Source organism: Siphateles boraxobius, unplaced genomic scaffold, assembly GCF_051911475.1.
Source record: "Siphateles boraxobius isolate OS27281-9 unplaced genomic scaffold, OSU_SipBor_1 17, whole genome shotgun sequence".
NCBI lineage: Eukaryota > Metazoa > Chordata > Actinopteri > Cypriniformes > Leuciscidae > Siphateles > Siphateles boraxobius.
The window spans coordinates 4,330,540-4,344,918 of NW_027508777.1; the positions used below are offsets into that span (position 1 = coordinate 4,330,540).

At 36.6% G+C, this 14,379-nt stretch overlaps 1 protein-coding gene and 1 long non-coding RNA gene across 2 annotated transcripts; both read right to left on the reverse strand.

The window, feature by feature from the left end:
* Positions 1–345: 345 nt before the first annotated feature.
* Positions 346–6,212, reverse strand: LOC143740141 (uncharacterized). The gene is made up of 14 exons (XM_077232204.1): positions 6,121–6,212; positions 5,704–5,858; positions 5,202–5,421; positions 5,043–5,118; positions 4,151–4,437; positions 3,491–3,579; positions 3,247–3,309; positions 2,911–3,116; positions 2,652–2,751; positions 2,178–2,334; positions 1,989–2,086; positions 1,736–1,883; positions 1,468–1,588; positions 346–844 (listed from the first exon to the last, which is right to left on the reverse strand). The coding sequence occupies exons 1-14, from the start codon at positions 6,187–6,189 to the stop codon at positions 555–557; spliced, it is 2,079 nt and encodes a 692-aa protein (XP_077088319.1). The 5' UTR covers positions 6,190–6,212; the 3' UTR covers positions 346–554.
* Positions 6,213–6,462: 250 nt separating this feature from the next.
* LOC143740234 (uncharacterized) lies at positions 6,463–8,913 on the reverse strand. The gene is made up of 3 exons (XR_013204810.1): positions 8,733–8,913; positions 8,468–8,577; positions 6,463–7,204 (listed from the first exon to the last, which is right to left on the reverse strand). It is a non-coding gene; the product is annotated as an uncharacterized LOC143740234 (long non-coding RNA).
* Between the last annotated feature and the right edge of the window lie 5,466 nt (positions 8,914–14,379).

The window sequence follows — 14,379 nt, forward strand, 5'->3', positions numbered from 1 at the left end:
GGGATAAGATAATTAACCAGTTTATCAAACTAAATAATTTAGGTCAGCCTTAAGTTTTTATAATTAAAAGCAGTTAACAGTAAAATAACAATGGTTTCTTTTTTCAGGTGGTGGAGCAACTTTTTCGAGAGGAAACTCCTGATACTGACTCAGAGGATGGTGTGGTGGTGCCAGAGATCCATTGCCCTTTTTCTGACCAAAAACTTGCTGTTCTGCATGGATTGATTAATCCCTTGACATCACCATTGAATGACAGGGAGCTTTATGTCCAGACACTTGCTATCATCCAAAGATTGTGCTCTATTTAACATTTAAATGTTTAAGTAAAACACTCACAAGTACAGATGCAGTTCTGTCAGAATTTTAATTAAAAAAGAAAATCAGTTAATTGCCATTAAAACATTTAATTAATTTTATACAATGCTGTAAAACATTTAACCATTCAGAAGCATGTAAAGTTATTAACACGTTGAACATTGTCTCTTTGAATTTTAAAGATGAAATTAAACCTATTGAGAGAAATTCTATGTGGACATTTCAGTTAATTTTTAAATCTACACCCTAAAAAAGCAACCTCCATGTTGCACAGCTGTTTTCATTATTTCTTTAAATTCATCACAATTTGACAGATGTGCAGTGGGAAATGTAATGGTTTGGGTGCATGCACTGATGATTGGATAGCAAAGTGTGTGGCTTGGCAGTCGTTGCATACAAGTGTGGTCAAACTGAACAGTAATTTTAAAGGCCTCTCTCTCTGACAGAAGCAGGTGCCTATGCGCTTGACCAGTCAGCCACTGCATCACCTGTGGGACAGAGAGTGCTGCCTCATCCTGACCATCTCCATCTAGGGCAGTAAAATATACAATGTTTTAAATAACCATTGATAACATCACAACATTTGTAAATTGTACCATTTGTAATTTATTTATGTGATCAAAGCGTAATGTTCAGCATCATTACTTCAGTCTTCACATGATCCTTCACAAATCATTCTAATATGATGCTCAAAAACGTATCAATGTTGAAATCAGTTTTTGCTGCATTTGTGTGGAAACAATGATACCATTGAAACAGTTTTGGTAAGATTATAAAAAGACAAATAAATAATTGTATTCATTAAGGATGTATTAAATTGACATAAGACATTTATAATGTTACAAAAGATTTCTATGTAATAAATACATAAATAAATGAACTTTCTATTCTTCAAAGAATTATGAAAAAGCATAACTACTTCCACAATAATGTTAAGCTATGTTAATGTTAACTTTTTCAACAATAATAATCTGAATTGTTTTTTAAGCATCAAATCTGCATATTAGAATGATTTCTAAAGGGTCATGTGACACTGAAGACGAGTAATGATATGATCAATCAGTTATCAGCCATATTTTGACTAATAATGTTTTACCGGTGTAGAAATATAATAAACATCTGCATTAACACCTGAAATGAATACAAACTTACCTTCGAGCTCCATCAGAAAATCCTGGAAGTGATTCAGTATTTGAACCTCTTTGATATGTTTTAGAGTGCCACTCTCACTCATTTGTGGAACAAGATGGGATACAATGTAATGAGAGTCCACCTGAAACACAACAAAAATGACAAACATTATATAAACAGCATCATGCAATATACAAAGAGAACATAATTTAAGGATTACTGCTGTAACATCTTTTAAACCAGCTATGCAAAATAGAACAAGTACGTTTTGAAAATCCTATCACTTCACCTTATCATTACCACCTTGCATAACAAAGAGGCTGCGGCACACTTCCCTGTTCTTCTCCATAGTGTCAATTAAACAGTAAAGCTGTAAACCTTCACGTAGCTGCTGAAGCATGAGTGTTCTCCGAGCAGCAGCATGCATTACAATCGCTCTTTAAAGAAATAAAACAAAAATTTCAGTGTTAATGTTTAACCATTGTATTTTCTGAGGAAGATACATAAAATAAATACATTTAAAAAATATTGCAGAGTAAAACCTTGTTATATTCTCCTTGTTGTCCTCATTTATAGGCCCCGTGTAGCCACAGTTGACAATCTGTTCACTGTAAGATGACAAGTCTGAGGCCTCCTCGATCTTTAAGTAGAGGAAAATCTGGTGTTACACTTCAAAAAAAAAAAAAATACATGGCAATAGAAATAACCTAAGACAATTTGTTTTCTGATACCATTTTAATCAGTGGTGAAAACTCAGCATCGTAAACGTTATCCTTGGTAGCGTTTTCAAGGGTTCCACTCAAATGAAAATCATAACACCAGTCCTGAAGAAATCTTGGAGCTGGGCCACCCTGTGCAAGGCTAACAGCAAAGACCTCCCCAGCAACTCTGTTGCAATGACAAGTAAACAAGAAACACAGTATAGTAGAATTTTACAATTTACCAGTTAGTGTGTACCGGTATTTGAAATTTACATGTTTAAATTACATTTGCTTTTGAAAGGATTGTTCAGCCTAAAACAAATGCTTCCTATTTAGATCCAGAAAAGTTTAAATGTCATTGATTTTTGTACAGACAATAACAGCTGAGATTTTCTTATTTGTTTTCCACAGAAAAAGGCACACTTAAGTTTGGAATGACATGAGTGTGAATAAATGACAACATTCATTTTTGGGTGACCTATTTCTTTGAGGAGAAACACTTACCGAAACAGGCCATTGTCAAGATCATTCAATGAATATTTTGGCATTTTGCCTTTGCCCTCCTCTCCTTCGAAGAGTCTGGTCTCTATGCCACCAATCAGTTCTATATATATATATATATATATATATATATATATATATATATATATATATATATAAAAAAAATAGATATCTAACCATAACAAATTAACAAGAAATCAAATGTTTTTTTGGTGTAGCATTTAAGATATGTTACCAAGTAAAAAAATATAAAAATTCTGACCTGTCAGGAATTCTTTTCGTAGAGCACCTGTGTCAACTCCAGCCTCTCCTAAGAAAGTAATCTTTAAAGTGTTGACTGGGGAGCTGATCTTTTGTCGCCTCCAAAGTAACAGACCTCGTTCCACAAGGTTCATTCTGGACACACAGATGCTGAATCCCTTGGAGGTGTCAACTTGAGCAGCTAGCCATCGTAGGACATCCTCCTCACTGTAAATTGTTTTTATATTTAACTGTTAAATCTTTTAAATATTCAGCACGGAATGGTTTAGACCGCATGATACATAAGTTATACATTTTTACTTAACAATATTAATGTTACTTTTTTAAATGAAAGTACCATGACATCTCTTCATTTTGTGGCTTCATTATATCAGGGCTCCTTGTTTGAAGGGACTCTGAACTAGGAAAAAAAGCAACTGTGAAAATATAATACTGTTTATGTGAAGTAAAAATATTTAATTCAGTGCATTTATATGTAGCTAATTTCCATTAAAGTCTAATTTATCAAGAAATGTCAAAATATACATCACGCACCATAAAATTAGACTGCAGTTTCTAAACTGCTATGTGTATTGCATTACCTTTCAAAGTCACCACAAACACTTGCATGGAGCTCCAATTCCATCAGAGGAAACGTTTTCATGCACACAGGACACTTTGCATCTGTCGACTAAAAAGCAAGTAATTATGTAAAATACTAAAAGCAGTCAGAAGGATGTCATCCCATGCCAGAAGTAAATTACCTTTTCCTCGAAGGCTGGAGGTGAATCAGGTACCTGGTTATAGACAAAAAAATATATATGTAAAAAAACATTTCCATATGCAATAGGGGTGTCACAATATATCGCAATACAAAAATGCAACAATATGTATCGTGGATAGTGACAATATGTATTGTGTATAGTTAATCAGTGAAAGAGTGCAAGCATATTCGTTTAATTTAATTCTGTATTTTCAGCTGCAGAATCATGAATACTTTTATTCTGGTGTCACTTTTGTCCTGTTCATTGGGTTTCTAGCACCAAGTCCAAGATATTCATTCACACACAATGTAATACCAAATTTAGCATTTTAATCAACAGTTAATTTATTGTTAATCTTTTACCATACGTTTTGGAGTATCGCAATAATATCGTATTGTGATATGTATCGAGTCGTAACATGAGGGTATCGTTACAGCCCTAACAGCCTACATAAGTTACTTAAAAGGTAACCTTAAAAAAACAACAACAAGATTTTACCTCTGGTTCCGAATCTGAGAGTGTCTCATATTCCAGAGTATCGCATTCCCTCACATGCAGGGCAAGAATTTGAAGTGGCATCATTTTAAAACATTTCTTGCATTCTGCTTTTGGCATTAGCGAAAATTCCTGTGCATCGGAGGGAAGAGGAGAAAGATCGAACTCATCCTGTAAAGGTACAATATACAGCATGGTTTTCCCCCCTCCAGTTGCACATCTGATGGTACTGCCACTGTATCCTTCCGACTCCGGGGGAACAAGATTCAGACGCCGCCTTCCCTGTCCACCTGAATAAAAGTAACAACATATACATATATATATACTCTATTATGTAAATCTTTTATACATCATCATCAATATATATCATCCTTTAAAAGTCTTACAAACTGGTTTATGAAAAAAAAAATGTATATACCCTCACAAACAGAAAATAAACTGTAAAAGAAATTAATCAAATTAATTAACCTGATAATCATACTAGTAATGCACTGATATTAGTCAATAATAAAGGCATTTTGATGATACTGGAGGTTAAAAACACGCATTTACTCCCTCGTAGACTTTTTGATAGTCAAATGCAAAATAAGATTTAGTTTTTGTCCAAATAGCAAAAGTGTGAGAGGAGTAATGTGTTTTTTTTGTTTTTAACAAAAAAAGTATTTCATTATATGGACATGATCAGCATTTTTGTAATATTTAATTATTTTGCTGTTCATTCTCAGGTATTCACTTTGAATTATGATGTTTAATTGCTGAAAACATGAATATTGACTATGCCAACCTATTTAAACGTACATAAACAAATAAAATATACATGAAACTAGTTGCATTGTGTGATTCTCTGAATCTCTGTAACTTACACTTTGAACTTGTAGTGGTGTCCAAATAGTACCAGATGCCTTGTAGAGAAGCCATCCTCCAGATGCTGACTTCATTTTGGGGTAGGTATCACAAAACAAGCTGGAAACCTAAAATCCACAATTACAACAAATTATTATTACAAATAAAGTTATGGTATCCATCAGCTATGAATGAATATTTTATGCATAACCTCTGAATGAGTCAAATCATCAGTCATTGACAGATTTCGTTTCCCCAGTCCAGCCTGCATGAGTTGCAGCTCCTCCACTGATGAAGGGGTCATTTCTAAATTTCTATTTAAAAGAAACGCTGAAAACACAAATGGTTTCCAAGCTTTGATGAACTTGGCTGGTTTACTACAGCTGGGTAAACGCCTTTTGGACCCCCGCTTAAAAAATCCTGGGAAAGACCTTCAAGAGATGATTAAATAAAAAGTTAGTAACTCAAAATATTTAGAACAATATATATATATATATATATATATATATATATATATATATATATATATATATATATATATATATATATATACACATTCTGTGACAGATTGCTTATGCTACTCTATGTAGGCTTATGTAAGTTGCTTTGTGCTTTGGATAAAAGCATCTGATAAATGCATAGGCTACATGTGAACAAAATTGCATTGCAAATAGTAACTGTCATTGTTTTCAGTCATGACTGCAAGCTGAAACCTGGCCATCTCTTGGTCCACAGTCTGACACTGTCCTGAGCGCTGGCCCTGATTCTGACTCTGCCTCGTGCTGGTTTTACCCAGCGACTGGTTGAGCACCTCTATGATGTTATGTATAGCTGATGCAGCATCTGCTGCACCAACATTTGAGCCTTGCTGCAGAATAAAGATCAGTCTGAGATCTTTGCTTAAATTACATCATGTAACATCCTTGAACGCATCACATATGTTGGGGTATAATAAAAATGTTGGGGGTAGCAATCAAAGTACTCAAACTACAAAAATTGCACTGCAGACATGTGAATAATAAGAATATAAACACGTCAAGATCGATCTACTAGACATAAAGACATAACTTGGATAGAGAGCAGAAAAAACTTGTTTCTAGATTTGTCTATGGATTTGATATTAAACTTACCTCGGGCTGCCTCGAATGCCCTGCAGTTGAGGATGTTGATGATGCTCCGTGCCGCTCCTGATTACTCATCTCGGTTTTATTAATATTGATGATGTGCTAGCTGCTACTGTTGTTAGACTGTCACACACGATGATGTCTATGGTCACACAGATTCCAAAATTCGCGCCGCTGAAGTCTCTGCTTCCGGTTCAAGGAGCTGTCAATCCAAATCTCACTAGCCAATGAGAGCAAACCGCTGTTAAGCCCGCCCACACGGTAGGTCTGTGTCAGAATTGCGAACGAAAACTTCAGAAGCGTAAACGAAAACTTCAGAAGCGTAAACGAAAATGTCAGAAGCGTAAATGAAAACTCTGGAAGCGCATTTGTAAGTTCAGATCAGCGAAAGAAATATGAGAAATAGTTAGCAAAACATGCAGTGTACTAAAAACGAAGTCAATAAATTTGCCAGCGAGTTATTCTTTTTCAGTTTCAAAGATATTTTATTCAGTTTCAATTTATATTTTCATTGATTTCTTGAAAAGTTACGTTCATTTTTATTGGCACAAAAATAATTCCATAGAATACAATTGTACATTCAATTTCAACGTAGTTTGAATTTGGAACACGAGTCATGACAATGCTTACTGAATTAGTGATTAACTGTACATACTGCAGCCTACACTAAAAATTTGTTAAATGTCAAATGACTGGCAGCAATGGCTTAATTACAAACACATTTAATAAAGAGTTAACATGCTCAAGATTGTAAAACCAGTTTTATTTTGTAAAACAAAACAAAACAAAAAGTCTAAAAATACTTTCTACATCTCAAACTTTAACTTGCAGTGTTTTCAACGTAATGTTAAAAACCTGTAGAAGTACAAATCTGAATGGAATATTTAAAGAGTTTTTGTTCAATTACAGTAAAACTTAAATGAAATGCATTTAATATTTAAAATGTACAGTACAGTGGAAAAAGCTTAGATTCTCAATAAAATGCGACAGCCTTGTGTATTGCTCTAGCAGAGTCCCAGCTCGAGGTCCGTTCCGATGCCATCGCTTCCTCTCGTTTCCTCTTCACTTCTTGTCCGCTCTCTGTACGATCCTGTATAAATAAAAGCAAAAACAGTTAAAACTGAATACAAAATAATGTACAAGATTTTCACTTTACTGTTCAATGACAGTCGAGTTGAAAAAGTATACAACACTATCCATTCTAAAACGCATATCTTACGTATTCAGATGTAAATTTACAATATCAACCATTAGTCACAAGCAGTTCTTCAAAGCCCCAAGGTGGAATTGATTTTTTAAATTTGTTTTATGATATTACTCCATGTGCCAGTTACGGTTACTATCATCATAAGGTCATGATTTCATCTTTGAAATCAACAAATTGTGGTGTTGAGCTTAGAGGGTTGTTGTCTGTTGTTCTTTCGCTTATATCTTTCAATGCAGAGTTATATTGTTTCAACAATTTTCGTTTGACCCCTTTGGGGCTCCGTATATTTCTGATAATCATTGTGGAGAAACATTACACTATTTTAGTTCAAAATCGTTAATAAAAAAAGTACACTGCTGTTCAAATGTTTGGGGTCGGTAAGATTTTTAAAAGAAGTCTCTTCTGCTCACCAAGGCTGCATTTATTTGATTAAAAATACAAAACAAACCCAGTAATATTGTGAAATATTATTTCAATGTAAATCAGCCGTTTTCTATGTGAATATATAGTAAAGTGTAATTTATTCCTGTGATCAACGCTGAATTTTCAGCATCATTACTCCAGTCTTCAGTGTCACATGATCCTTCAGAAATCAGTATAATATGATGAGTTGATGCTCAAGAAACATTTATGATTATTATCACAGTTGAAAACAGTTGTGCTGCTTAATATTTTTGTGCAAATCTTGATTAATTTTTTCAAGATTCTTTGAAAGTTCAAGAGAAAAGCATTTAATTAAAAAATAAATATTTTGCATGTCTTGACTGTCACTTTTGATCAATTCAATGCGTCCTTTCTGAAAAAAAGTATTAATTTCTTAAAAATAAAAGATAAATCATATTGACCCCAAACTTTTGAACGGTGGTGTACATTTTTATTAAATTGAGTAAAATCAAATCATATCACAAAAGGTCAATGAATCCGTACCAGAAGTGATAGCAGCTAAATAAAAATCGTTTGCCATTATAACACATTCACACAACATGAACAGAGTATTGTCATCTTTGAGACTGTTAATTATTACATGATTAAAATGTAAACGTACACTTAAAAGCATGGCAATCCCATCAGGAAAATGTGTATCATAGAAAGGGAAGCACACAAAAAAGCCAATTGGTACACCAAAATCAAGCCATATAATGTTACCTGCAGCCTTTATCCTGTTATGACATGTCTGAGGGTCTTTCCCTTCATGTTTTCCAGTGAATTAAATAAAGGACTGATGAAGGTGACATGAATCCCCTTTCACTGCACCACTTCAGAGGAAGAAAGACAAAAGTACAAGAAGTTACTCAGACTTTCTATCAGTAAATGTCTTACTTTGATGATGAGAATCATACTTAATACTTTATATTAATACCAGTGTAGGTTTTCGAAAGAGTGGGTAAAATTGACAAAAAACAAAACTTACTGTAGTTGGTGGATTTGTCTCTATTTGGGTGTTCTCCCCCGAAAAAATATCGTATTCCAATGCTTGACCTAAAAAATGTAAACAAATATATTCATTGGCAGTTATCAGTGTTCGAAGAGGTTATGTACTTCTAACGAATAAGTTACGGTTTTATCACTTTATTCATTCCGAGACTAATTACCTCTCATGCGTTTGAGTTTTAAACTGGCTGACAACATTAACACAAACCAACAACAACACACAGCAGCATGAATAAGTGCTAATAATATCTCTAGCGCGCTTCTCTAAAGCAGTACAAAAACACTCACAGAGGTAACTTATTTGCAGGCTGCAGTAGGCCCATGTCCGTTACCAGTTTGTAAAACTCTTGTGTACAGACAGTAAAAAAAAATGAAGTTATGATCTTCATTAAGGGGTGATTATCCGCTTATAGCATTATTTAATCTAACGTTACCCACAAACTAGCTACATTTACACTCTATTCAACAGATTTCAATCAATGTAATACCTTTTAAACATTATTGATATTTGTTAACATATTTATTTATCTCAAATGAAACTGGGGTAACGTACAAACATTAAGGACATGGACATAACGTTTACGTTAGACTGTTAAAGAATGAAAAATGTGTTCTTACCTGAAGTGATATCGCCAGTATTTTTACAGACCACATAACGTTACAACCCCTTCCTCTGTTCACATTCCAGCTTTTGGCCTTCAATTGACATATCACAACTCATTCGCTCAAAATAAGAATTTAACAAGAATTTATAAAATAATCAAATGGTGGGGCCTAAACCCGGATTGAAATTTTTCAAGGACAGAGTTGTTTTCCAGAAAGGGTTTTAACTGTATGAAAACAACTTTTTGGAATGGAAAAAATTTGGAAAATGGAAGATGAAAGACAGGTCTAAAATTAGATAGAGCTGTAGAGTCAAGGTTAGGTTTTTTAAGAAGGGGCCTAACCACAGCATGTTTAAAGGCAGCTGGGACGGTTCCTAGACTAATGGCTCGTTTCCACTGAGTGGTACGGTACGGTTCAGTACGGTACGGTTCGGATCGGGTCGCTAAACCATGATCGGGGCTCGCGTTTCCACTGCCAACAGTACCCGACTTGATAGGCGTGGTGTATGCCGGAAAGTAGTGATAACGTCACTTGATAGGCGTGGTGGATGACGGAAAGTCGCTTGATGTCATTCACGCGCGAAGAAGAAAGCTGAAACCGCAAACAACAATGGAGGACATACAGCAGATCTTGTTCTTGCTTCTCGGCATGTGGCTGTTTGTCACAAGGAGGAGACAAGCTTTGTTTGAACAAAGGCTGCAGGCTGCAAGGAAAAACACAGCCGAAAAATACAGGGGAATTCGGGAAATGTTAAGGAGCTGGGACGAGACAGACAACCGCGCAAGTCAAGACAAGGCAAGACAAAAACGACGGCGCAGGAGGGTAAGCTTGAGCTAAGCTAAATGTTTTTATGTTGTATATTACAATGTATTTTGTTTCATGTACTGTAATCCGTTAGCTAAGGAATATTCTTATAAATCAAGTAACCCTCCAGTACGAATAAATAAGTACAATAAGCCCTGCCTGCGAAACCAGGCCTATTGGCCTTTAAACTGTAAACTACATTATATTAACTGTATTATATTAATAAGCACTGTGAAGGTTACATCTTAAAATCATAAATCTTTCTCATGAATCTGTATGAAATCTATATTATTACAAGTGCAATACTAGTTGTGGTTAATGACTGATTATATGTAAATTTTGCGAAAATAGTTATATCTGCAAGCTATTTTTTCTTTGTGCTTCAATGACACCACAGTGCTATTCTCTGGTGCAGTATATTGGATATTGTATAAAATGTATATATTTTATTTTGTCCAAGGTAACACTTTCAATGTTGTAATTTCCCAAATACTTTGCATTGTTTCATCTGGCCTATGATAGTTGCACTAATAATTAAAGGACCTGAACACACCCACCATCACTGCTACATTGTATTAACATTTTGTTTGCTTTATGTGTTTTTCTAGATAATCAATCTGATGCAAAATCGGCGCTGCAGACCAACCATTTGGACTTTCAGCCGCTCAAATGACTAGTGGGATGTGATCGTTCCAGGATTCACACACACACAGTAGGTGCACAACTTCAGGATGTCTGAAGAAACATTTCTGTCCCTTTGTGCCATGGTGCATCCAGCAATGGATAAGCAGGACACGAACTTCAGAGTGTGTGTTCCCCTTAAGAAAAGAGTTGCCATAGCACTATGGAAGCTGGCAACCAACAGCGACTACAGAAGTATTGGCCATCTTTTTGGAGTCAGCAAAACAACAGTGTGTCGGTGCGTCCAGGAGTTCTGCATGGCCACTTGCACATTGTTAGTTCCCTGAACAGATATGTTTTCCTGACCGGCAGAAGCTTAAAGAGATGGCAGCCTACTTTGAGAACCGATTTGGGCTTCCGCAGTGTGTGGGTGCCATTGATGGGTCACACATACCCATAATAGCCCCAAAGGAGTACCACTGCGATTACTTCAACAGAAAAGGCTGGCATTCCATCATCCTGCAAGGAGTAGTTGACGGAAAAGGACTATTTTGGAATGTATATGCAGGAATGGCTGGAAGTATGCATGATGCTCGGGTTCTGAGACTGTCCACATTGTGGGAGTTAGTCGAGCGTGGAAGCCTTTGCCCAGCTTGCACCAGGAACATCAGTGGGGTGAATGCTGGCTATTATGTGCTAGGAGACTCTGCCTACCCTTTGCAGAATTGGCTCCTAAAACCATTCCCTGACAATGGCCGGCTGACAGCAGAACAACTGACCTACAACAAGAAAGTGTGCAGGGCTCGGGTGGTGGTAGAAAATGCTTTTGGGAGACTCAAAGGGAGGTGGCGGTGCCTTTTGAAGAGGAATGACAGCGACATTGAACTGGTAAAATCCATGGTGTTGACTTGTTGTGCTCTGCACAATCTTTGTGAAAGACATGGAGAGGATTATCAGCACGAATGGGATACAGCTGTTGCTGCAGAGCCTGTGGTGCCACTGGCACAGGGTGTAGAGGAGGAGGGCAGGGATGTACGCGAGGGTCTGATGCGGTTTTTGAACAGTTAAATCTGTTGTACAGTTATCAAAGGCGCACATGTGTAAATGCTAGGTTGTTTTGTTTACATGTTTTGATTGATTTTATGGACTCAAATAAATCGATTTTACATTTCCCCTGCCTCTTCATATTTTGTAAAAGAGAGAACTTATTACTCTCTGCAATACCCATGTAGAAGAATTAATTCATATTTTGTTTGCAATGGGTTAATTTTAAAATCATATTTGAGTACAGAGTGAAATTTTTGAAGATTAGCTCTTGTAAAGTAACACATTACCAACTATTTTGTATTTAAGGCAAGCATATTCTCCAAAATCAACATTATCATTAACAAAAGGTGTCGTTGACACCAGATGACAGGAACGTTAATAAAATGACATACATTTATAGCAGTGTTTTGCTCCTGAAAGACCCCCAAGACACATAAGGTTATGAAAAAGTACTTTAATTTGAAAAATCAAACAAATGCTTCAGTACAATGTGCTGTGCAACAATAATAGAACAAAACATGTGTAAACAAGTGCAAACAAAAAGTAAATGAGTGCAAACAAAAAGTAAACGAGTGCAAACAAAAAGTAAACGAGTGTAAAGTGCTGTGTGAAAAGCACTAGTGGCTGGATCATGGCACAGGGTCGCGGCGACTACTCAACGCCTGCACCAGCTGACTGAGTGTGCCGAGGAAGGCCTGATTGAAGCTTGCAGACTGCTCCATGTGTTGCCGAGTTATTTCAGCCTCATGCCGCCTTGCCTCGCGGGTGTCCTCCAGCATCAATTCAAAGCGCCGGTCACGACGGTCCTCCATCCTCTCCAGCCACTCCTGCTGCCTCTCATCAGCTGCCTGCATCTCAACCAGGGCCGCAACAACATCCTGTTGCCCCCTTTTCCTCTTGCCTGGAATGCAAAAAAGACAGGAATGTTGGTTGTTTAGCGAGTCATTTTTATCCTTGTAATTTGAGCCAACCAATATAAGGGGGACACATCTAAAGTACTACAATACAATGTCCAGATTATACTGTATATGATCTCTACAATACTGTAATAATCAGTGTGTAACTTTTCACTCTGGTGTTCATGTCTTACCGATGGTTATACGCCGAGGTTCACTCGAAGTTGATGGAGCAGATTCTGGTGGTGGTGTCGGTGTTGATGTCCTGGCAGGCGAACTTGAGCTTTCAAGAGTGGACATCTAGTCAAGTCCCTCTATTTCCTCCTGACAGCTAGGATCCTCAACTGAAAAGTTACACAAGTCACGCTAATTACACAAAATGCAACAATACTGTTTGAGATAAATACAGAACATACAACGTAGTAGGACTGAAGTCAATTTACAGCAGTAGACAGTAACAAAGCATTTTTACTTCGTCAATATACATAAGTATTTTTTTCAAGTATCTATAATTTTATCAGAGTAACTTTTACTGCACTACATTCCAAAGCATAATATTTTTACTTTTTACCCCAGGACATTGCTGTACTGTTAAGTACAGCAATGTTGCGGGGTAAAAAGTACAATAATCTAAAACTTTAAGCCCATTGAATGTAGACATTTTTCCCCCATCTCACTCTGATATTTCACAATTTTCTTACCTAAGCTCTATCATTAGACCCATCTTTCTTTAATATATATTTTATCTATATAATTGATCTGTGTTGTATTATTTTCATGTTATCACTGTTAAGCTGCTTTGATACAATCTGTATTGTAAAAAGCGCTATATAAATAAAGGTGACTTGACTATTTAGTTGAATATCTTTAGTAGTATAGTAAATAGTAGTTAAATAGTTTTATGATTAGGGTAAGTTATCTGTACAAGTTAACGTTTACTGGACATGTACGTAAAGTTACTCCGTTCACCACTGGCTAATATACTAGCGTTTTGCTAGCTTGCAAATTATTTGTTGGTACCACACTGGCTGACTGACAAACAAACAACAGGTTTGCTCAAATGTTGTGCATTGCAAGTAAGCTTTCCCGCTATCGTTGTATACTTTTTCACAAGTAAAAGTTCTAAGAACTTACCGGCAGGCTCCACCATCGACTCCAGCAACGCGTTGGCCGTATCGATGCCTCCTTCTCTCCCCAAACTCGCCGGTCTGTGTCCGTATATTGCGTCCATCATATCTAACCACTTCCAATTTTTTCTGTGAACACCACTCCGGCTGTTGTGGTCTTTCACCTTACGGTAGTCACTCCGCAGTTTCTTGCTTTTAATTCGGCACTGCTCGGACGTCCGCTGGAAACCCTCGGCAGCCATCCTCTCAGAAACATGCTGAAAAACCTTTTCGTTTCTCACCATGCCATCGAGTTCCCTTTGCACCCTTTCTTCACCGATGATACCCAGGAAGGTCTGCACCTCCTTGGTCGACCACGGTAATGTTAAGCTGCGCGGCGACATTATTTTGCAACGGTGTTTTAAAAATGGCGCCTCTTGTGTTGTCGACGTTCCCCTTGTAGCACGCGCAAGTGACGATTCTCTGTCAACCAATCACCGTTCTGCAGTGAGTCTAGCTCCACCTTTTAGTACCGTACCACTGTGCT

Bases quoted from the DNA above. Each gene is read 5' to 3' on its own strand.
- LOC143740141 (XM_077232204.1), bottom strand. From the start codon at position 6,189: ATGAGTAATCAGGAGCGGCACGGAGCATCATCAACATCCTCAACTGCA. The intron at 5,422-5,703 runs GTTTCAGCTTGC...CATCTCTTGAAG, and splicing joins GTGGACCAAGAGATGGCCAG to GTCTTTCCCAGGATTTTTTA. The intron at 4,438-5,042 runs GTACTATTTGGA...ACTTTTATTCAG, and splicing joins GCTTCTCTACAAGGCATCTG to GTGGACAGGGAAGGCGGCGT.